General features: G+C 42.6%; 1 protein-coding gene across 1 annotated transcript in view; it reads left to right on the top strand.

The window, feature by feature from the left end:
• Positions 1-22353, top strand: part of TBCK (TBC1 domain containing kinase) — an 82364-nt gene that overhangs the window by 56241 nt on the left and 3770 nt on the right. The window contains exons 21-24 of the mRNA XM_081876755.1: positions 1521-1682; positions 5499-5674; positions 10062-10237; positions 14570-14729. Of these exons, the coding sequence (XP_081732881.1) occupies positions 1521-1682; positions 5499-5674; positions 10062-10237; positions 14570-14729 (674 nt within the window). The remainder of the gene's footprint in view (positions 1-1520; positions 1683-5498; positions 5675-10061; positions 10238-14569; positions 14730-22353) is intronic.

A 22353-nucleotide genomic window follows, 5' to 3' on the forward strand; every position in this document is an offset into this window, starting at 1 on the left:
CAATGAACTATTTTGGTGGCTTTAGTTTGTAAAAATAGATACTCCTCCTCACTCAGAAAAAATCCCCTTGGCCATCTCATCACTCTATAAACAAGACCAAAACCTCTCTCCCTCCCCCAAAACATTCCCCCCCCCCGAAATTTATCCCACCTCTGTTCAATTTTTTGGGTGCCTCCAGATGTTTTGTACTAAAACTCCCACCCAACCTAGTCAGGGGTTATGGAGTTGTGGCCCAAAACATCTGGAAACAACCAGATTGGTAAACATGGATGTGTTAAGTCCGTCCTTACCCCTCCTCACTTTTCACAGTTAAATACTGAGCACTGCTGGCCTATTTATTGAAATATTTTGTGCTGCCTATGAAGTTCACCTAAAAATTATGACATTTGCAAGTGACTACGTTTTATTAGTACCAAATCTGCCTGTAAATATGTCTTCCCCATGGACAACCACCTGTTGTCCTTCTGCCAACTCCTTCTCAATATTGCCAACTATTTTAGCATGCTGAGCAATAGCTATCTGTGCACATTTCTTGATTAGTTTGTACATACAATGTCTCTAGTAAATGTTTATTATAATGAGAAGATCTAAAATGTACTTATGGGAGAAAAGGGTCCCATTGAAACAGTTAGCTAGGAATTCAATGTCTATGCAGATCATGCATCTCTTTCCTTTTGCTTCAGTAATAAATACAGAGTGTTTCAACAAAAGAGAAAAGTCCTTGAAGTGGTTTTTTTAGCAGAATATATAATTCTCTTAATTAGGCATTTAATAACACTGAAATGAGTTATTGATTACCTTTGGGAGTGATCAACAGATGAAGATAAATCTTTCTAAACAAGGTTGGGTATGCTTTGTTCTAAAATTAAAGCAATAACCTTCAAGTTGTGGTAATTTATCTAGAAAAATGGCTGTATATCTGTGACAGAAAATCATAGGCCTCTTTCACTATCCTACTCAATTTATCAATGAATCTATTGACTTAATAACATAACACTATTTGGGTTTCTCCAAATGGCTCTTCCACCACTTGGTTGCATGCATGCTATTAGGTCATCTGCTATTTAGGGCCTTTTCCTGTGTTGAATCTTATTTATAAACCCTTTGCGTACTGAGTTTGTGTTATCAGTTACATCATTGTTGTTCAACTTCAGCTCCCACCAGATGCAGCCAGCATGGCCAATGACCAGGGGTAATAGGAATTGTAGTCCAGCAACATCTGGAAGACCACAGGTTCCCCACTTTCGTTCTGCAGCAAAAGCCAAGGTGGTGCCTTCAAGAAGCTGCCCTCCAACTCCCATCAGTCCCAGCCAGCATGGCTAATGGTCAAGGATGATGGGAGCTGTAGTCCAGCAACACCACCACATTGACTACTCTTGTCAACAGTTCCAGGTCAACACAACCTTTTCTAAACATAATGACCAACAAACTAGTTTGGTTTGATCTACTGATGGGCCATGCGAGGTTTCTAGTCTCTCAAGATAATTAAACATAATTTTCCTGTCTTTCCCACCTTTCAGATGTCTTTCCGTTGCACAAAATATTTCATCTGTGGGATACATTACTACTTGGGAATTCTTCTTTCCCTTTCTGTATTGGAGTGGCTATTCTGCAGCAGCTGAGGGACCGACTTCTCTCTAATGGATTCAACGAATGCATTTTGCTGTTTTCTGATTTGCCAGGTATTGCAAGTTTCTATGTTGGATGTCTTCCATTACGGTTCATGAAGTTTCTGTTGATAATTTTGGGTTTTGAGTGTAAGATCTTAGAAGGGTGATGGAAAATGTTAATATAGATGGGTCCTTGCATTTCACTGAGCAGAGTTTGAATTAATTGTAGGACATATTTTGAGATGGAAAAAGCAAAATTGGATAGCTAAGTTGCAGGAGTGTAATATGAGAGAAGAAGAAGAAGAGGAGGAGGAGGAGGAGTTTGGATTTGATATCCCGCCTTTCACTCCCCTTAAGGAGTCTCAAAGTGGCTAACATTCTCCTTTCCCTTCCTCCCCCACAACAAACACTCTGTGAGGTGAGTGAGGCTGAGAGACTTCAAAGAAGTGTGACTGGCCCAAGGTCACCCAGCAGCTGCATGTGGAGGAGCGGAGATGCAAACCCGGTTCCCCAGATTACGTGACTACCGCTCTTAACCACTACACCACACTGGCTCTCAGTCTTTTTCTTGAATTAAATTAACTGGGCATGCCATAGTATGAAACCACACACCTTTCCTAATAGATCTTCCAGTAATATGTGTTGCAGTTTCATTTGCTGTGGTGAGTAGCCAGTTCCATTCTGACAGGTACAATGAGCCCCAGACTTCCTGCAGACCTTGAAGTTGTGGCATCATTCCTACAGTTGCATTACGTTTCTGAAGGGCCCTAACTGCCTCACAAGCGAGTTCATGTCCCAGCTCTCCTCTTGAGCTTGGGACTCCAGTATTATGTTTTCCTTTTAAATCTTAGCAACCAATTTTGTCTTGATTTCATTTTTTTCCACACAGTTGATTAACTAGGGTGTGTTTGGCCTTCTCCAGAGCAGAACGTTACAATCTCATTTGATGCAATCTCATTACCTTTTGATAGACTAGCAAACCACTCCATGCGCTGCTCTGGTTTGCCAGAAGCGGCTTAGTCATGCTGGCCACATGACCTGGAAGCTGTCTGTGGACAAATGCCGGCTCCCTCAGCCTATAGAGTGAGATGAGCGTGCAACCCCAGAGTCAGGGGTACCTTTACCTTTTACCATAGGTTCTAATGGAACTGGAGAGCAACAGTTGCCTTAGAAAATATCTACAAGTGTGCATCACATTGAAAGCAGCTCTGGAATCCGAAGCCTCCCTTTACGAGGAGGCAGGAGCTGACCTCCTTATACGTTGTTCACATGGCAAGCAGCATGTTTGACAGCTTCTCCAGAAGCTGTCCCTGCGGACAGAGAAGGCTGGAGGAAAAGTGTCACATGCTTGACTTGCCTCTCGCCATCCCTCCCAGGAAGGTGTATTCGTTGCTGTTTCACTTTCAAGAAAAAGACACAAGAGCCGCTTGTTTATGAAAGGGTTTGTTTTGTTTTGTTTTGTTTTGTTCTTTTACCCCTACGTATTCTTGAATCACCTGTGTTTCATGCCTTTGTCAAGAGAGCAAGAGGCAGATGTGTTTATAAAACAGTTCTAAAAATTCATCAAAGGTGAATAATGGTATTTGAGAACAGAAGCTATGCCTACGTGCCAATATTTAATAGCTTCCAGCCAAGTATGGGGTAGTGAAGCTGGCTTTGGTACAGATAGAAAGTGATTTGTTAGCACACACCTGCTTGCTGAAGTTGTTCTGTAATGTTGAGGCCTGCAAGATTGATGCCATTTTACCTAAAGCTCTGAATCCTTTAATTATACCGATTTTCCACTTGTATATATGTGATGCTCACATATTCAAGCCTATCAATCCTAGTTTTTAGCTCTAAGGATGAAGAAACCCCAAACAATTTCTCGTTCGCTCTTTCTTATCAGCTCCCTGGCTGTTGTATACTTGGTCATATTGTATATAGACTAATTACCTGGCATTTAATATCTCTTACGAGCTTCTATACAGATACATTTATCAGCATCTTCATATTTGGCTTCTCCATACATACAAAGCCTCCAGGCTTTATGAATAGCTATTTGTTAACTATGTGTGTGTTTATGTGTATGTACATGCATGTGTATATAGATAACGCAGGATTTGGGGTATGAAAGTTTGTTTGTTTTTAAATGGAAAAACCAGACAAGATCCATTTGTATCAGATTTTCAAAAGATCTGCAGCTTCATTTGCACATAATACATTTTATTTATTTATTTATTTTATTTTATTTTATTTTATTTTATTTTATTTTATTTTATTTTATTTTATTTTATTTTATTTTATTTTATTTTATTTTATTTTATTTTATTTTATTTTATATAATTTGTATAGACCAGTTGATTGTAAGGGGGGGGGGCCTCCAAGGGGTTTAGAATAGGAGTGGCAAACCTCAGGGCACTGCTGTTGGCCTGCCAGGCCCAAGTCAAATTGTCTCCATCCTCCTCCTCTGCAGTGTGAGGATTGGTCATGGGGGCAAAAGATGCATGCCTATTTGGCTTACCAATTGTGCAAATGCAGCCAAAGACATACAATTGGACCTGGCAAGAATTCAGAACTTAATCTTTTACCTAACTACTTTTTAAAAAAGGAAATCGCTACGGTGCAACACAGTGCAGCATTGCAGTGTGATCGTGTGCCATGTTCAACCAATAAAAAACATGGAGGATTTTCAAGTAAATAGTAACATCAGTTAGTGAAAATGTTTTCGTGTCAGATGGAAAGCAATGCAGTATCTAATAGGCAGAGCCCTACCAAGCTATAAGATGTGTGTTCACAGGAAAACTATGTGAAAAGGAAAGGCTTCAGCAAGCAAGCAGACCTCTGGATATCTTACTTTCTCCTCCCAAAGTGTTGTCTGTGTGCCTGGGGCAAGTTTTGTAGGACATTAAATAAAATGCTTGGGACTCAAAGGCCAGGCCAATGCTATTAACATGCATTCTTTCTAAGAGTGACAAGCAATTTATCTTTTCTAAATTTCCTCTTCGCATGCAGGGTCGCCAGAAAGAAGCAGGTTTCTGGAATGGATTTAATGATATGCAAAAGAAACGCTCTGTCACATTTATATATACTATTTGCCACACTTTTAATGAAACATTTTCTGTGTCAATAATCCCTTGTTTAGCGCTCTGTTTTTCCAGTGACCTGTCTTTGCATAAAAGCACTCAAGTGCTTTGCTGCGAAATTCCTCTCTTCTCACCTGTGTTCCTTCTTAACTTTGTGCTCTATGTGCTCTGCCGCTCCTGTGAAATACAGACTGAAAGTTTAAAACAGACTGCTGGAGATTATGGCATCTTTCAGAAGGCTGTAGGGCTTTGCTATTTATCAGTTATCATATGATAACACTTTACAGAAGTGTAATATGTGATTGTGAATTACAGCGTGGAATATAAGCTGCTGCAGCCTCAAATGTCTCTCCAGCCAGGTGTGACAGTTTTATCAAATCAAGGGAGATTAATGACTTGCTTCGTTTTGACAAAATACAGCTGCTAAATTTCCACTAAGAATTAGGCAACAGATTCTTTTCTCCATGTCATTAAACCTACAGGAAATAAGTCCATTAACGAGGCTCGTTTAATTTTGCTGAGTAGCCTTTAGATGATTTCTAGGCTAGATGTCAGTGATTTAAGAAGTAGCGGGATTCTTAAAAGTAGTTTAGGTTTTAGGCCGCATCCGCCAGAGCAAAATGTGTGCGCTTGGCTCTTCCTTGATCATGCCAGGAGCAAAACGAACCACAATCCCTGGCTTCCCATTATTTCTGAACCATGGAATGTGGTTTGATTTGCTCCCACCAAAAAGGTTTGTTCTTGGCTTTCCAGAACTCTTTTGATCTCACCAAGGTTCACTTTCCACCATGTCAGCCATTACACCTTGCGGTCCTCTTTTCAGAAATCGACATAGAACGTTGTGTCCGTGAATCAATCAATCTTTTCTGCTGGACCCCTAAGAGTGCCACATACAGACAATACGCACAGCATCCCAAGCAAGCCGGAGAGGGCAACTGTTCAAGAAGTTTAATGTCTTGTTTCTCATCCGACTATCAGGATGCTCCCAGGAGTGATCTGGTGAGTTTTTATACTTTCAACTTACATTGATTTTTGGGTATATAGAACAGAATATTAAGGCTAAACATACTCTTATTCTCTTAAATTTTTTTAAAAAAATGGTATTCACTGAGACCATTCTGCAGAAAGGATATATTTCTTTTTAAAATCAATAAAATAAACCTAAAAATAAACAAAAAATCCAGTTGTTGATGTCAACATTCCTTGTTGATGTCTCTTCCTTCATTTTACAGTTAACAACTATGTATAGATGTTTTCTCATTGTGACATTGCTTGACTAAACCACGTCAGCTATTTATTGTTTGGAGTTTGAAGTGTATATCTTTGTTCTTCATGAGCACACTAATTTGGGTTTCTAACTTCCCTGACTCCCAAACTTTTTGAACTTCTGAGCTGTTTTGTGGTTTGATGGCCACGTGACCTTTTATTTATGTTCCAGTACCATCTTGATCCTAGAACTGCTCTGAAGAATGTGCCAATGGAAGTATTTCATCTTGTGCCAGGGCTTCTCCCTGCTCCTGTAATCATACTGTTTCTGTTGTGCACGGGCTTTTATTCCTGTAACAGAGATTATTGAGGCCTAGTCACAGAATTTCTGAGTAAGCCTTCTCTTCACAGAGGAAGAATAGCAAAAAAGAATCCATTTCCCTCTCCCGTGGAATTTGTGGAATGTGCTATTTTAAAAGGCCCTACTTTCTGATGGCTTACTCACTGTATCCAACGTGCTGATTGCTGATTCAACAAGCAGATAGCTTCTCTCTTAGCAATTATGAAAATGTAACCTTTGTCTTAATTTAAATACAGAAACATTTCTTTGCAATGGAAATGGCCTTTGGTGGTGGCCTGGGGAGTGGGGTGATCTCAGATAAACCTTTGGAACTCGCCTGGGAATATTTTATTTTGTTTGCTCTTTAATTTAGGAAATACATTTTTTGTCTCTTTGAATTTGCTTTTTTTTTTTTTTACTTTACAGAGGCAGAAATACCTAGAGCATAATTACTCAGTTATTAGTGTGGTGCTTTAGGGGCAGATAAAAGGGACACGGGTGGCACTGTGGGTTAAACCACAGAGCCTAGGGCTTGCCGATCGGAAGGTCGGTGGTTCAAATCCCCGCGACGGGGTGAGATCCCATTGCTCAGTCCCTACTCCTGCCAACCTAGCAGTTCAAAAGCACATCAAAGTGCAAGTAGATAAATAGGTACCGCTCCGGCGGGAAGGTAAACAGTGTTTCCGTACGCTGCTCTGGTTCGCCAGAAGCGGCTTAGTCATGCTGACCACATGACCAGCTTAGTCATGCTGTACGCTGCCTCCTTCAGCCAATAAAGCGAGATGAGCGCCGCAACCCCAGAGTCGGCCACGACTGGACCTAATGGTCAGTGGTCCCTTTACCTTTACCTTTACCTTTCTTCTTCGGAAGAAGAAAAAACTAAGGAGTTAACCCTACACAAATCCAGAGTGGAGTCCCCAAGACTGTTGGATGGTGCTTTCCAGCAACTCCCGCAGCCCAGCTGATGCCAAACATATTGCTCTGCTTTCCTTTGGACCGCATCAGCCAGGCTGTGAGGGGGGTCTTGTTGTCTGGGCAGCCCAAGACCTCCATGCACATTGGCCAGACTTACATCCTTGGAAGGTCAATTTGGTGCTGATAGTGCAGTCGTTTGACTTCACCCCTGGAGGTGCACTCCGATGTCTCTCAAGACAGATGGATGCCAACAAGTGTGGTGTTTTCAGCCCTCCTCCAATAGCTTGGTACTGAAGCAGATAGATTTTAGATAGATTAATTTAGATTATTGACAAGTCCCTGTCCTATGCTGTCTTTGGAAAGCTTGCCTTGCTCATTTGGAGTGATGTGTGTATGTGTGTGATCCTGAAACATGCAATATTCACATTTTATAAAACACACCATATATTTTGTGGCTAGGGAAAAAAACCCTGAACTATCCCATTGGCTGCACCTTGCAACTAATTGTTGCTTGCCCTCTCAAGGAGTTCCAAAGCATAAGAAATGCACGGAATTGACAAACAAGGCCAAGAGACGTTGCCTGGGCAAGGTGTTTGCGCTTTCGGAGCCAAGTGATAGCCTTATCGGCAGAACTCCTTTGATGGTTTTCCACAGTTCCCTTTGCACCCCAACACTCTCCGAACAGCTTGACACTAGATGCCTCCTTTATGAAATTGCAATTCCTTTCATGCCATGAGCAGCATTTCTCCTCCGAGGTGTGCTGATCACTTCCTAAAGTAAACTCCCAAAGACCATTATCACGGAGCAGAGCAAATGTTGATGGTATGTTATACAAAAGAAAAAACAAATACTTGGTCAGCAGTGGGACTCTCCCTTGTTTTCTTTTTCTTCGCTCTTTTTGTTTTTCTCTGTCCTAGCACATGCCGTACCTCACTTCAAAAGTGCTTGAAGTGGCTTCATTTCTTCTGAAGTGTGTGGGGGGGGGGGAGAACTGGGGCTCCACTGAGGCACCACAGCCGCTTATCAGTTTACTATTGCACAATTTGACTATATAGAGAGGGAGGGAGAGAAAGCAGGTTTTGTTGTTTTTGAGTTGTGAGGTTCTATGTTATAGGGATAACAGTCCCAAAGAGAGCACTGTTCATAGTTCTACCCCTTGTCCACATCTGTATTCTTTACTGAAGTTTTATAGCAGATGAGAGGCCACTTCAGAAAATAGGGTACAGTCATCCGGCCAGAGTTTTATGTCTCATTCATTTCAGCAGGTGGGGGGGGGGTAGTTAAGCAGACACTTAACTCTCACTCATTAAAATGAATGTGATTTCATAGCACTTAAGGCTGGCTGTATCATACCCATTGCATTTGAGTGTACACCTAAATTGCAACACATTAGTAAGGTACATGTGTGTTTTAGTGTGGAAGGGAACAGCTGCAAGGTCATGTCTGCAAGTAAGGAACCTGGAAAAATGTGTTTGTATTGCCATGTGTGCACTCACAAATCAAGGAGTTGCTACTTTGTACTAGGCTAGACTGTGTGTCCATATAGCCCAGAACTGTGTACTTGGACTGGTAGCAGTTGTCTAGGACATACACATGCGCACACACACAGAGAGAGAGAGTATATATTTGAATAGAATTTAACCACTGACATAGAGGGAAGGAAGGAGCAAATACACTTGCCTCCAAGAAGCTATGCAACAGTAATGGTGAGATGTTGCCACCATGCAGGTTGGGGGACTCAATATGTGACCAACCCAGTAACACTCTGGGTTGCAGCCCGCAGTTTACAATGCAGAACACAGGCATGCTTTATGGACTAGAATACTGTGGTGTTCAAATGTCCTGAATTTGTTTGCTTACAGTAAGAGCCAAAGTAATGCTTTTGGCAAGCTTAGCCCTAGCAGAGTTTTATTTCTTCATATGTATTTGAGTAATTTTAGGTATAAAAAGATGTGGCTAGTGGATGCAGACTTTTTGGCAGCAAATACAGTGCAGCATAGTGCTTTTTGTGGAGTGTTACTGTTTTATGTCATGGTTTAGTAAAGAAGCTGTATATTTTATCACGAAAATAGTATTCTTCATCTTAAAAAAGGAATGAAAATAGCCCTACAGTGAGTATTAAATTTCATGTCTAGTAGAGAAATAATCCTCTAGGGTTAGTCCATTGGGCAGATATATTAGACATAGATGGTGTCATCATTATAGAGGAAGTAAAGCTCTAAAATAGATGCTGTCTGTCTTCCCTTATTCCCCCCTATGTTATGTTTAATTGTTGTACCCAAAGGATGCAGTATCAATCAAACTGAAGAGGGTAGCCGCATATATAAGCTGCAATTGCCTTGTGGTGCTATTTGCTTTGTTCCTATCTCCTTGGTTGCCACACGTATATGCTCTTTTTCTTAGCTTGTGTAAGATATGGGTACATAAGATTGCTATCTGCTGTGAAGCTTTGCAGCTGAGATTTCTTTCCTTCAGTAGTAGAAGAGATGAGGCTAACCTTTCTACTGAGTCAAGGAGGAAGCTGTAAATGAGGCTTTGGATGGTAGTTTCCCTGTGTGATTTGCATCAGGTTGCCATATTTCAAGTAGAAGGGATATGTGCTTTGATTACACAAAACATCTCAGGCAACCAGTAACACCCATTCTGCATATTCTAGCATCTAGTTGTTCATTGAAAACTGGTGGATGATATGCGGATTCTGCGTTGAGTAATATCTCAGAGATACCAAAAATGCTTGTCACCACGATGAATGGAATAATGCTTGTATTATTTGTGGCCCCATGGGAGTCAGAGCATAAAATAGCTTGGAGTTTGTCAGAGAAACAATGTTTACTCTCAATGGAAATGGGAGATTGCGCACAATGCTGCATGAAGGCATTGTGTTGCTAAATGTATATTGTCTTGTTTCTTGTCTCCATTTAAAAGTCCAGGGATTCTATCAAGTTGAATGATCTGAAATCAGAAGTGTCACCGAGGATCTCAGCTGAAGATTTGATCGACTTGTGTGAATTGACAGGACCTGGTCATTTCAAGACTCCAACAAAGAAAACAAAATCTAGCAAGCCCAAGCTGCTTATCGTTGACATCCGTAACAGCGAGGAGTATCCTTCTAAATGGAAAAGTCATAGATTGATCGCTACTATATACTTTGCCAATTTCAACCGAAAGTGCTACATTGCTGCAGCAGGGAGTTTTAACTGGTCTGGCGAGTTCGGGAGAATATTTTTGGCCTGGCTTCTTTCTCCCTGACATCTAATGTTGTAAACCCTGTAAATCTGTAAACCCTGCGTTTTCAGATTATTTGACTTGGTGGAGCATTTGCTCACGTGAGTCTCCAGCCTGCAGTCTGAAGTTGTAAAGCCTAAGTGCAGGCTGACCATCTCAATGAGGACTAGGCTATAATATACATGGTAAAGGTAAAGGGACCCCTGACCATTAGGTCCAGTCGTGGCTGACTCTGGGGTTGCGGCGCTCATCTCGCTTTATTGGCCGAGGGAGCCGGCGTACAGCTTCCAGGTCATGTGGCCAGCATGACTAAGCCGCTTCTGGCGAACCAGAGCAGTTCACGGAAACGCTGTTTACCTTCCCGCTGGAGCGGTACCTATTTATCTACTTGCACTTTGACATGCTTTTGAACTGCTAGGTTGGCAGGAGCAGGGACCGAGCAACGGGAGCTCACCCTGTCGCGGGGATTTGAACCGCCGACCTTCTGATCGGCAAGTCCTATGCTCTGTGGTTTAACCCACAGTGCCACCCACGTCAATATACATGATAGAGAGAAGCATAATGGACTTCAAGGAGAATTACTTCTGCATCTTATTGAGGATGTACAAAGTGCATTCAGGAGATGCACTCAGCATCTGTCAGGAGGTGTGCAGCAGCATTCTGCCCCACTCGAAATTTCCAGGTTATATTCAAGGACAGTCCCATTCAGAGAGAGTGCATTAGCCAAGTCTGGAAATTGCAGAAGATCAGCATTGCATGGTCTGACTTGTCCAGAAATGGGGGGAAAGCAACCTTATTAGGTAAAGATGGAAAAATGCACTCCTAGCAGCAACTCTGACCTGCTTCTCAAGAGCTAGTGCTGCATCAATGAGGCTTCCATGTGTTTTACGTGATCAGAAAGGGTCCCCCAAAAAACATTAATCACAGCCAACCTAAGCACTTCTAAACTGCAGCAGCTGTCTACCAACATCACCTCCAGCTTGTCTAGATTCGATTTATTCTGGTCTCCCTCGTGCACTTGAACACAGACTCTGAAAACTGGTTCAGGACCTGTGACAGCTCTTGAGTGCCACAATAAGTATATATGTTATCAACATATTTAAAGACACTCAACCCGAAGTTACAGATGATCACTGTGAATATTAGTGCTATAAGACATATAAATATTAGATAGCATTGGTGATAGCACTTGAAATCTTGCAGAAGCCTTCCTAGTAGTAACCTGTTGAGTCATATCAGACAGAAATAAGTTACCCTTGATTATATCCTGAAAGTTATCCTTTCATCTTAGCTTGGTAGAGGCTGTTCTACATCACAACTTTATATAAGCAAAATGGAACAGTTATAGCTTGAAAATATGCCAAAACCCAACCTTCAGTGGTCAAAGAAGCATTTCTTCTGTATGTTTATTAATTTCATACACCGGTAGAAATTTCCTGTCAGTCATAGGCTTCAGTATCAAAAGCTCTTTCTTGTTTAGTCTTCTGAGGTTTTTCTCCTGAAAGAGTTTAATATTTAAGCCGAATGCATTCATAGCAAAGCTGTTTAATTTTGCCTTCCCTTTTCCCTGGCATGTCGAGGAAAAAACCAGAAATGTGAGCAGGTTTGCTAGTAATAACTATTAATTGTAATTTAATGCACCTATTCAATTCAAGGCAAGGCAGATAAACTTTTTAAAACTAGGCCCTCCAGATGGTGTGATTAAATGTTTATTAATAAAGTTGAGTTTTAATGCAAGAAATAAACAGGAAGCAACATTTTCCAGAAGAGGCTAAACATTGCACATTTAGATTTGTTCAGATAGGATGAGCTACAGGTCTAGAGTGGATAACTGCATTGCATGTTTAATTACACATTACTGAAACATAAAGGGCACTCCTACTCCTTTCTGTACTTTCTGCTCCATGGCAAACACAGTTTGTTGTGTCATCGAAACGGAGCCATAACTGGAAACCACTGTTTGAATGCTATCAACATAGAGCACTTTCCTGATGGCCAGTCAGTGTTACTGAGTTGTGTTGCCAGCCTATAGCTGTCCTAGTTGTTGCACCCCTCTGCATACCCATGTAATTCCTGCTAGCTGTTTCCCAGGACTTTGCCATACCCCTCCAAGCACTTCAGGAAAAGAGAAGGCAGGTGGCAGCTTAGTGCATTTTCCTTTACATAATTTAATGGAAAACACGCGCTCTGCAGGGTCTAGCAACAGGTGTCCTATTTCTTTTAGCGGCGTTTTCCATGTAACACTGTACTTGGAAGCTAAGGAGTTACTGAAATACAATCTGGTGGCTGTTGTAAGTTTGAGAGGCTTTTCTTTTTTCCAGTTTTATAAGGTGAAGCTTCCTGGTAAAAGGATAATGTTGTCTGGGCTATGCTTGGGGGGTTTTTTGGGGGGGGGGTTAAGGTAACATCTAGGTGATATTTTTATTTCTATAGAAATTGTCTACAATTCATTTCATTAAGCACATTACAAAAACATGAGTGGTGGTCCATTCATTTCATGAAGTTCCCAGCAAAATTTCTTTATGGTCCTATAACCTCCTTTGCATAAATTTCTAGCTTTTGTAATCATCTCAGCAATGGAGTGGTTAAGATAACCAGCTAAGATGAGAAAGAATCCAAAAGACTTTTTGAACTGTGCATAGTGACTAATGCAACTACTTTAATAAAAAAAAGTAACTGTATTTGACCTTCTTAAGGTTAAAGGCATTTTTCTCCTTGTCATGTCTTACGATTACCATGTCATATTGAAATATATACATTGACTCCATAGATTTATGGGTCTGTAAATTTTGGAATGCAAGAAATAGTTATTCCTTCGAGTTAGAAATTAATGAACTGTGCTAACTAAGTGGGATGGTTTAGTTTATTGGTGATCTTACAAACTTCATACTTCCCGTAGTATAAATTTTACAGTCATCCAGATGGAACTGTTCAAATGAATTATTTTTAAAGGAATCTCTTAATCTTAGATTAATTCTAAGCCTTTCCAAGGCAATTCATTCTAGATCCAAGAATAAAAAGTAGCTTTCTTTGGCACCCGGTACTCTTGAAGACATAACGTGAGCGCGAGTTGAAAAACCATGACTATTTGACCACCACAAATCATATTTGAAAATGTTTTCTGTAAAATGCGTGTTGAATGCATATCACTTGCATGAATGCAGAAGCTAACTTTTTTGCACTTACAATGAATGAAAAGGTAACCAATAACTTTAAAAATATCTTAACATGGGAGTAACCAACTTGTGGCCCAGGACCATATTCCAGCTCCTAGAGCAGGCATAGGCAAACTCGGCCCTCCAGATGTTTCCCATCATCCCTGACCACTGGTCCTGTTAGTTAGGGATGATGGGAGTTGTAGTCCCAAAACATCTGGAGGGCCGAATTTGCCTATGCCTGTCCTAGAGGCTTCACATCTGGCCCCATCATGGTCCCAGATCCCAAGGATCTCTTTATCTTACTATGGCATTGATTGTGGACAATCTCATCTTTTTAGCACCCAAACTTCAATGTTTGTTACCTCCCCATCAGGTAACAACTTTTGTTCTTGCAAATGCAACATATCTAGGTGTGTATGGGCTTTGCGAGTACATGGTGCTCAATCCCTAGCATGTCAATCCCTAGCATGTCTACCTAGGGCTGGGAAAGATCCCTGTCAGTCAAAAGCCCTGGAGAACTGTTTCAGATTGGTATGGACAATTCTAAGCTCGATGGACTAATGGCCTGACTCAATATAAGGCCACTTTCTATTACTTGCTTGGGGCTTTTTAAACTCTCATCCCATGTGAACAGTCAACATTTGCAGAGCGCTCTCCTTTTGCACTTCAGGCACTCATTCAGAGGTGCAGCAAAAGGCTCTATCTGTGTTACTGTCTAGGGAATGGTGGCCCAGGAGAGGGCATTCTCTGTGACAGACCCCCAAGTTGTGGAATTCCTTCCCCAAAGAGGTGTGTCTGGCGTTTCCATGATGCAGTTTATGGTTGTGTGTTGAAGACACCTCTGTATCCTGGTCTTTCACACCTGAAACAAGTGTTTTCAGGACCCACCTTATTCCTGTGGTTTTTAATATAAATTTTAAGTTGCTATAACCACCCCAGAGACCTTACGGTGAAGTTCAGGTACTAAATTGAATGAAGGACGATGATATTCAGAGCTTGGTTTTCCTCTCATCCTCCTTGATTTCCTTAATGGACCTACTTCTTGCACAGCTTTAATCGAGGGCATATATCTGGCAGCATCAACATCCCATTTGGATCGGCATTCACTGCTGAAGGAGACCTCATCCAGTGCCCTGCTACTTCCACTCTTCAGAGCTTTAAAGGGAGAGTTGTCGTGGTTGTAGGACACGTGGCAAAGAATGCAGCACTGGTAAGTTTTCTATGATGGCATCAATGTTATCAAGGATGAAAATGTTTAACAGTAACAGCTAGTTAGTGGTATGGTAATGTGTAATTTTCTGGACAGAATTTTACAGAAATAAAGACTTGGTCTGTACATACAACTTTTTAGATTACTGGGATATTAATCTGTATCTCATATACGAAACCAGTTCCATGATAGACATGGAAGAGTGTTGCTGAAATTTATTCACTTATGTATTTGTGTGTGGTTTTGCTATGGTTGCTTTTGTATTTCTTCTGTGGTTTTGGCTATTAAATGTTCTACTGATTTCATTGTAGCTTTTATTCATTGTGTTTTATGAGCTGTTGTAAACTGCCCTGAAAAAATTTAATTGGAGGGGGGTATTGCAGTGTTTTGAATATGTTAATGCATAATGGATTGGCAGCAGTAACTCACAACAACAACAGACGGAGTCTTGAGGTGGTGGTAAGGGTTTAATTTAGTTCCTGGGGTGTTTCAACACTGGTGTTACAATTCTGTCAGTTTTTACTTGATTTGTGTGTTAAGGGTAACTGCACACATTCGCTTAAAATCAGAGCAGGTCTGATTTTATGAATGTCTCAAAGCACTTGCTTATTAACAGTCTTCAGATAGCTAGATTTTGTCTGTGAGCAGGTGTCCCCCATCTCTTTCTTGTGTGACACAAACTCTCTATTTGAAAGACCCTGTTTACTTGGGCAATGGAATTCACATGGTTTCCAGCGTCACTAAAGTAGCTCACAGAATGTGAGTGTGGCCTCTTTGCCTGGTCAACAAACAAGGAAACCAGCAAAACAACTTGCCCAAGATGAGTGAACAGAAACATCTCTGCTTTCTTTCTTTTGGTGGGGGGAAGAATATTGCAATGGCTGGTATGGTAAACAACACCTTTTCTGAAACTGATCACATTACTGAATGCATAGTGAGTTAATTTCATCTACTAAGAGCACTAATTCTGAAGAATTTTCATATTTCTATTAATACACTTAGACGTGCAAGCCGACTCTCTGTGATCTGAAATGACAGGGTTGTCCTTTTGCAGTGCAGAAGTAATCCTCTTAATGTGAAAAAGAAGCTCAAGCTTAACATTATTAATCTGTTGACAATAATAATTAGCCATTCTTGTCTCTGTTACTCTGGGAACAGCATTTTCTTGGACACAACTTTGGAAGCTCAGGCCAGGAGGGGGTGATTATGAAGCTAAATGAACTTTTTACCCTACAGTGTTTTTATAGCTGTCTGTGGTTATGGCACATGAACTTTTGATCATCACAGCCATTTATTTTTGGCCTGAAAAGTTACCAAAATGTTACTATCTCATTTTCTGGGACAATTTTTAAATGCCTTGCTCCAAATACCAAAATATCACAATTCTTGCTAGCACAGAGAAATATTTGCCATTAGGGAGAGATGGGCAACCAACTCCAAACAAAAAGTCAAAGTCGGAGTCATGATTTTGCACGAGGTTTTGTTGGCATATTATAGAGCATAAGGAAACAGACACATTCTTGGCAAATGTCTCTTTCCCTTATGAAACTGACGTGTTTCCAAATGTGCCTGGTGACCCTTCCATGTGGGAACTGTTCCTTTGGCTGACAGCAAAAGAAAGTATCTTGGTTCACATCACAATGATCATTGTAGAGTATTTTCGGTGCTTACTAATTACTGAATCTATGCACCCATCATTGCACAGTGGATTCATGAAATAGTTTTCCAACAGGTTTGGGGGATCCCCTCCCCATGAAAGGCGTCTCTGGGAGGCTGAGCCAAGAGTGGAGGACCAACAGGGACTGTTTAAGCTTTTCCCAATGGACCATGGTTTCATGCTTTTCTCCACATTGTTTTTCATGCCTGGAACTTGAGGGTGCACAGCAGTGCAGCTGGAAAGGGTTAAGCTCCCTCTCCTTCCTGCACTCCCAACTGCAGACAGCCACAAACAATTTTAAGGCATCGTATTTTTGCGTTAAATCACACAAAGTGGGGTGAAATGAGGGAGCAACAATGAGCAAACTTAACTCCACCTCCCATCACTGTTGCCCTCCACAGGTTGGAGGAATAACATCTTTGGTGGAGAGCCTGGTCTGCTTTTGTAGGCTACCTGGGAAGATTTAAAACCCTGTTGCATCATGCGGGGAGCCAACATAGGTAGAGCAGTCCGTCCCCCCCCCCACACACACACACACGCTACACCTCAAACCCATGGAGGGCAACAGGAGACAGAGCCAGTATAGTTTGGACCCAGAGGCGTTCCATTTTGTTCCCCTTTGCCCTCAGAACCAAGAACGGTGTTGAACGAGAAGTACATAGAAACCTTGTTGTTTTCCAAATGGCTTTGAATGTTTTTCTGTTTGATTCCTTTAGCGCATTTGTTGATTCTGCTTCCTTTTTAGAAACACCTGTAGTATTCTTGCAGTTGTATCAACGGATGCTTCACCAAGTATATTGTCCCTTGTAAAGTTCAAGGTGGTGGGAAGGCGGGACAGGCTGTATAAATAAAGTTAGGATTATTTTGCAGCTTAGGGAAAAAGACCCTGTGAACGGCTTCCTTCCATCCGAGCTGACTGTGTTGATTTTATGCAAACACAACATAAATTGTTACAGCAAGTTACTAACTAAGCAGTCTTTGGTGGTGGCGAGATCTTTCCACTTTGAAAAGTTGGAAGAACTGTTTAATAAATACTTGTACATTTTTAAGTAAACAGTTTGATCTGCGGTAAGTGTGGTCAAATTTAAAGTAGTTAAGCTAGAAATGTTCTCTTTTGGCGTATGCTGGCCTGTGGTAGCCTTATCTCTTATCATATTTTTCCATCTGTGCAGATGAATGGGAACTTTAAACTCCTTGTGCGTTAGACTCTTATACCTGTCAGTTTATACTTGAAATTATGGAGTGGAAAGTGTACGTTCCTCACCAGTTGAGCATGCAAGGAATTCTTCCTTGATCTTGAGTGAAAAGTGCATTTTTACCATACTCTGTTCCTCACTACTTATCTCCCTCATTACCATCATATTTCAGGGTTGGTACAGCTGCAAACCACATCTAAGAAACAAGTTTCCAGTGTCATTGATCACCAGAGGATCTTTACTGTTTGACTTTGTTAAATAAGTAGTCACCTACAAAACTAATTGGGATCTAAGAGTGTGCACCATGGTGTGTGGAATCAATGCAGAACAGCCAGTAGCTTAATATGTTTAGGTGGCCCCATGCATATCAGATTTTCTACCCACGTATACATGGTCCCCACACTGATGACTTCTGAACAGGTTTTCTGGACCTTTCTGGTCCAAAGTGATTTTACCAGATAATTTAGTAATTGGTGTTTAACTGCTGTTGTTTTTAACTTGTGATGTTACTACTGCTTTGTGCGTCTGAGCTGTTTGAGTCTGTTGATACTGGATTGTATCCAACATTAGTCATGCTCGAGAGCAGACATATGAACTAAACTAGGTCCATTCATGTGACTAGGTCTACTTAGTAAATTTTGTTGAATGCCACCCATTGTTTTTAATTCTGCTGCTATAGTGGGCTGTGGTCAAATAATTTTTACTCGAAGTAGACCCACTGAAATCAGTGGGTCCAAATCAGACATGGCCATTAATTTTTGCTGGGTCTACTCTGAGTAAATATTAGTTGACTTCAGCTCTATATTTTTAGATGTCTTAGTGGTTTTAGGGTATTATGGTATTATATATTTTTAAATGTTTAAAGTTAGCTAATTGAATTAAAGCGGCCTGCATTTTATAAGTGTCTGGTAATCATGATCTCAGTGAAATATTGTGAATTCCTAAAATGGGGTTGTATGCTGATAAAGCATTGAAGGATTGCTTTACCTCATTCTGGATTTCTTGTATAAGAACATATTGGACCATAGTTACTTAAACATTATCATTGAATTAAATCATTTAACAATATGCTCCCAAGAAACCACAAGATCCAATGCATGATGTAGAAAAGTACCATTGTTTGCTTCTACTGCATTTTTTAGCCAACCCGCCTTCACAAATCTTCCATTTTTCCCCCTTACACTTGTCTGTAAGAGAAATGAAGTGCCAGGATTTGGCCTTAGTCCAGTTACTGCTCAACAGTTTTCCCCTCCCTTAATGGAATCTCCATTGTATACACTTTGAGAGCATGAAGTGTCTAACGTACCAACATACATGATAGATGTTAAGTTTTACTGCTCTCAGCAGTCTGGACATAAACATAATTTGACCCTACCTTCTATTGAGGAACGTGATAGTTGACAGTAGAACTGTAAACACAAGATTTTAGCTTCTGATGCATGAGTATAACAAGAAGTTGGAGCTATACATTCTAAAGCAGATAATGCCACTACCGATCCTCAGGAGGGGGTGGAGTTGCGGGCTCACGACCCCTCCCACACTCCCGCGGGGCTGAGGTCAGCCTCGCGGGATTACAGGGTTTCCCCAGTCACCCCCCACGTTCCGGCGAGGCTGGGGTCAGCCTCGCGCGATTCAGGGATTCCCCAGTCACACCCCCGCGCGCCAGCCAATCGGCTGGCGGCAGGGGCGGGCCTCCTAGAGGCCACATAAGGTCGGGGCAGCCACCGGCTCGCCCCTTTTCTCCCTGGCGGCCTAAAGCGCGCCCCCGAGCGGTAACCCCTCGGGGAGCGCCTAGGGATACGCATCTCAGGTAGCTCCCCCTGTTGGTGTTTAACCCTTCCCGGTTAGACCGGATAGTCGGTTAGGGGCCAATGCCTAAAGCCAATACCTCTCTTACCTGTAATCAATAAAGTTGTGGCCATTTTCGCCCATTAACTTAAATTCTTGTGTCCTGTGTCTTTATTCTTTACACCTGTGGGGGGGGAGGGAATAGCCACGCAATGCCACTACCGATCCTCAGGAGGGGGTGGAGTTGCGGGCTCACGACCCCTCCCACACTCCCGCGGGGCTGAGGTCAGCCTCGCGGGATTACAGGGTTTCCCCAGTCACCCCCCACGTTCCGGCGAGGCTGGGGTCAGCCTCGCGCGATTCAGGGATTCCCCAGTCACACCCCCGCGCGCCAGCCAATCGGCTGGCGGCAGGGGCGGGCCTCCTAGAGGCCACATAAGGTCGGGGCAGCCACCGGCTCGCCCCTTTTCTCCCTGGCAGCGAGCTCGAATTCCCACCCACCCACCCTTTAGGTTCTGCCATCGACCTTGCTATGGGCTTCGGCCGGTTGCCGTTTGGGGCCAGGTAGGAATTTTTCCCATTTGGCTAATTGGCTGGTTCGTGAGCCACTTGGTTTTTCGCCTACCTCGTAGCAAATTCGTCACAACTTTCCCGGTTTTAGCGGTAGGCATTGGCCGGGGTATTGTCATGCAAATGAGGTCGGGGGGGAGGAGCGCCATCACCTCCCCCAATGATTGAAGGGTAGTTCGTTAAAGGACTCCGAGGGGCGACGCCTCGTCCGAAACCTACGGAGGCTAGGGCCTAAAGCGCGCCCCCGAGCGGTAACCCCTCGGGGAGCGCCTAGGGATACGCATCTCAGGTAGCTCCCCCTGTTGGTGTTTAACCCTTCCCGGTTAGACCGGATAGTCGGTTAGGGGCCAATGCCTAAAGCCAATACCTCTCTTACCTGTAATCAATAAAGTTGTGGCCATTTTCGCCCATTAACTTAAATTCTTGTGTCCTGTGTCTTTATTCTTTACACCTGTGGGGGGGGAGGGAATAGCCACGCAAATGTATTCGGGAGAAAAAGTTTAAAAATGAGTAGCGATCAGTGGCTAGCCTTAAAGGGGCTTTGATGGTATCCAGGCTTCCCTGGGTATTGCTCCCCAAGCAATGAGAGAAGAGGTGGGAAAAGCAGTCAAGGCAGCCCCTGCCTTCCGGGGAACAACAAGTGGGCAGGACAGTTTGGGGAGTGGGGTCAGCCAGCCATTATCATTAGCACAAGGACCAAGGAACTGGATGGAGACCAAGAAGGCTTGAATAGCTGCTACGTTGCCAAGGTGATGTTGCCGCACCTGACACCATTTGAGACCCTGGATGTCTCCCAGCTTGCCTCTGGAAGCTTGCAGCACTTTAAGAAACAGAGGGGAGGGGCTAGGGAGGAGACCAACCTTCTGACTCTGGTCTTTACCAGTGGCAAAATGTGGGGTAGCACTACCCATCTCTCCATATCTGAGGCTCAAGAAGGAGGTAAACTCATTGCATTGCAGGAGGTTGCACAAGGTGACCCTCGGGTCGCTTCCAACTCTACAATTCTTTGATTCTGTGATTTTGTGATTTTAACCTCTGCAGCCACAGCCATGTTTGTTGCCAAGAGTTAAAGCGCTAGACTGCAGGGGTGATCATCATTTAGCATCATTAGTAGGGCGGGGGGGAGCATTTAGCACTAACCCCCTAGTTATACCGATAATTATAGCAGGGGTAATTGGATATTCTTGAACGCTGAACTCCCATCAGCTTTGCTGGCTGCTAGTGGTGGCATTTGGAGACCAACAAAATGAAGAGGGCACCACATTGGCTACACCTGGTCCTGCAGTTAGTTTTCCAGAGCTAAGTTCCAAGTACATGTAAGTGAAATAATTGCACGTTCTTCGACTCCTTAGCCGGGATGGCACTCTGTAAAGTGCCATGCACACCGATGGAACTGTATAAAGGAAATTAGCAATAACCGCCAATGCTCCTCTAGCAGTGTTTTACTTTGCAGAAAGCACAGGTGGAGAAGATGTCATGTCTTTCTAGCAACTAGCCAGTGTGGCATCGCCATCTGACTTTTTCTTGGTGCAAGTGAGACCTGAGTATGAAACATGGCCTCAGCCATTTATTTGGTGCTGTTGGATAGTAACCTAGATGGAGCCTAGACATAATCCAATACAGCGGACGCTCGGGTTGCAAACGTGATCCGTGCGGGATGCACGTTTGCAACCCGCAGTGTTCGCAACCCACGTCTGTGCATGTGCAGGTTGCGATTCGGCGCTTCGGTGCATGTGCAAAGCGTGATTTAGTGCTTCTGCGCATTCGTGACTGCCGAAACCCGGAAGTAATCCGTTCCGGTACTGTTTTTTAATTGGGTGGAGAGCGGGGCTGCTTTCATTGTTATTTATTGTGATTTGTCGCCTTTTCAAATTGCATCCATGGATGTCTTTCTTTGGTGAAAATGATGCATGCAAGCACACGCTGTCCTTCATCCCATCAATAAATATCTTCCCGAATTCTATTTACAAGACCACCTAGTTCCATGTCACATTTTACATTCTGTCCCTTTCCACTCAAGCTCTTTGCCATTTCTTTTCTCTGCAGTATTCCTCATCCTTTGGACCACCCAGCTAGCAAAAGGCACTACATTTCTTCTGCAGTACTCTGCTGATCTCTCTCTCTCTCTTACAGCTGATATTTCAGCAGTTGTCACAGATCCGCTCCAGCCTGGTTGCTAAGGGTCTCCCAGCATGAGGGTAGTAATAGCCCTTTGTCCCGTTGGGAGGTTTAAAAGGTCATTTGTCAAAGTTTCAGTGAAATCCTTGTTTTACTACATCATGATTACTTGGGCATTATGAAAGAATAGCACAGCGCAAGATTTATCAGCTCTGAGCGAGAAGCAAATCTTCAGGACACACAGTTGCCTTTTGGATAAGCGGAAGCCAAAGGCACAGCCGTAAAATACATAACT

Source organism: Podarcis erhardii, assembly GCF_964252035.2.
Source record: "Podarcis erhardii genome assembly, chromosome: 9".
In the NCBI taxonomy this organism is placed as follows: Eukaryota; Metazoa; Chordata; class Lepidosauria; order Squamata; family Lacertidae; genus Podarcis; species Podarcis erhardii.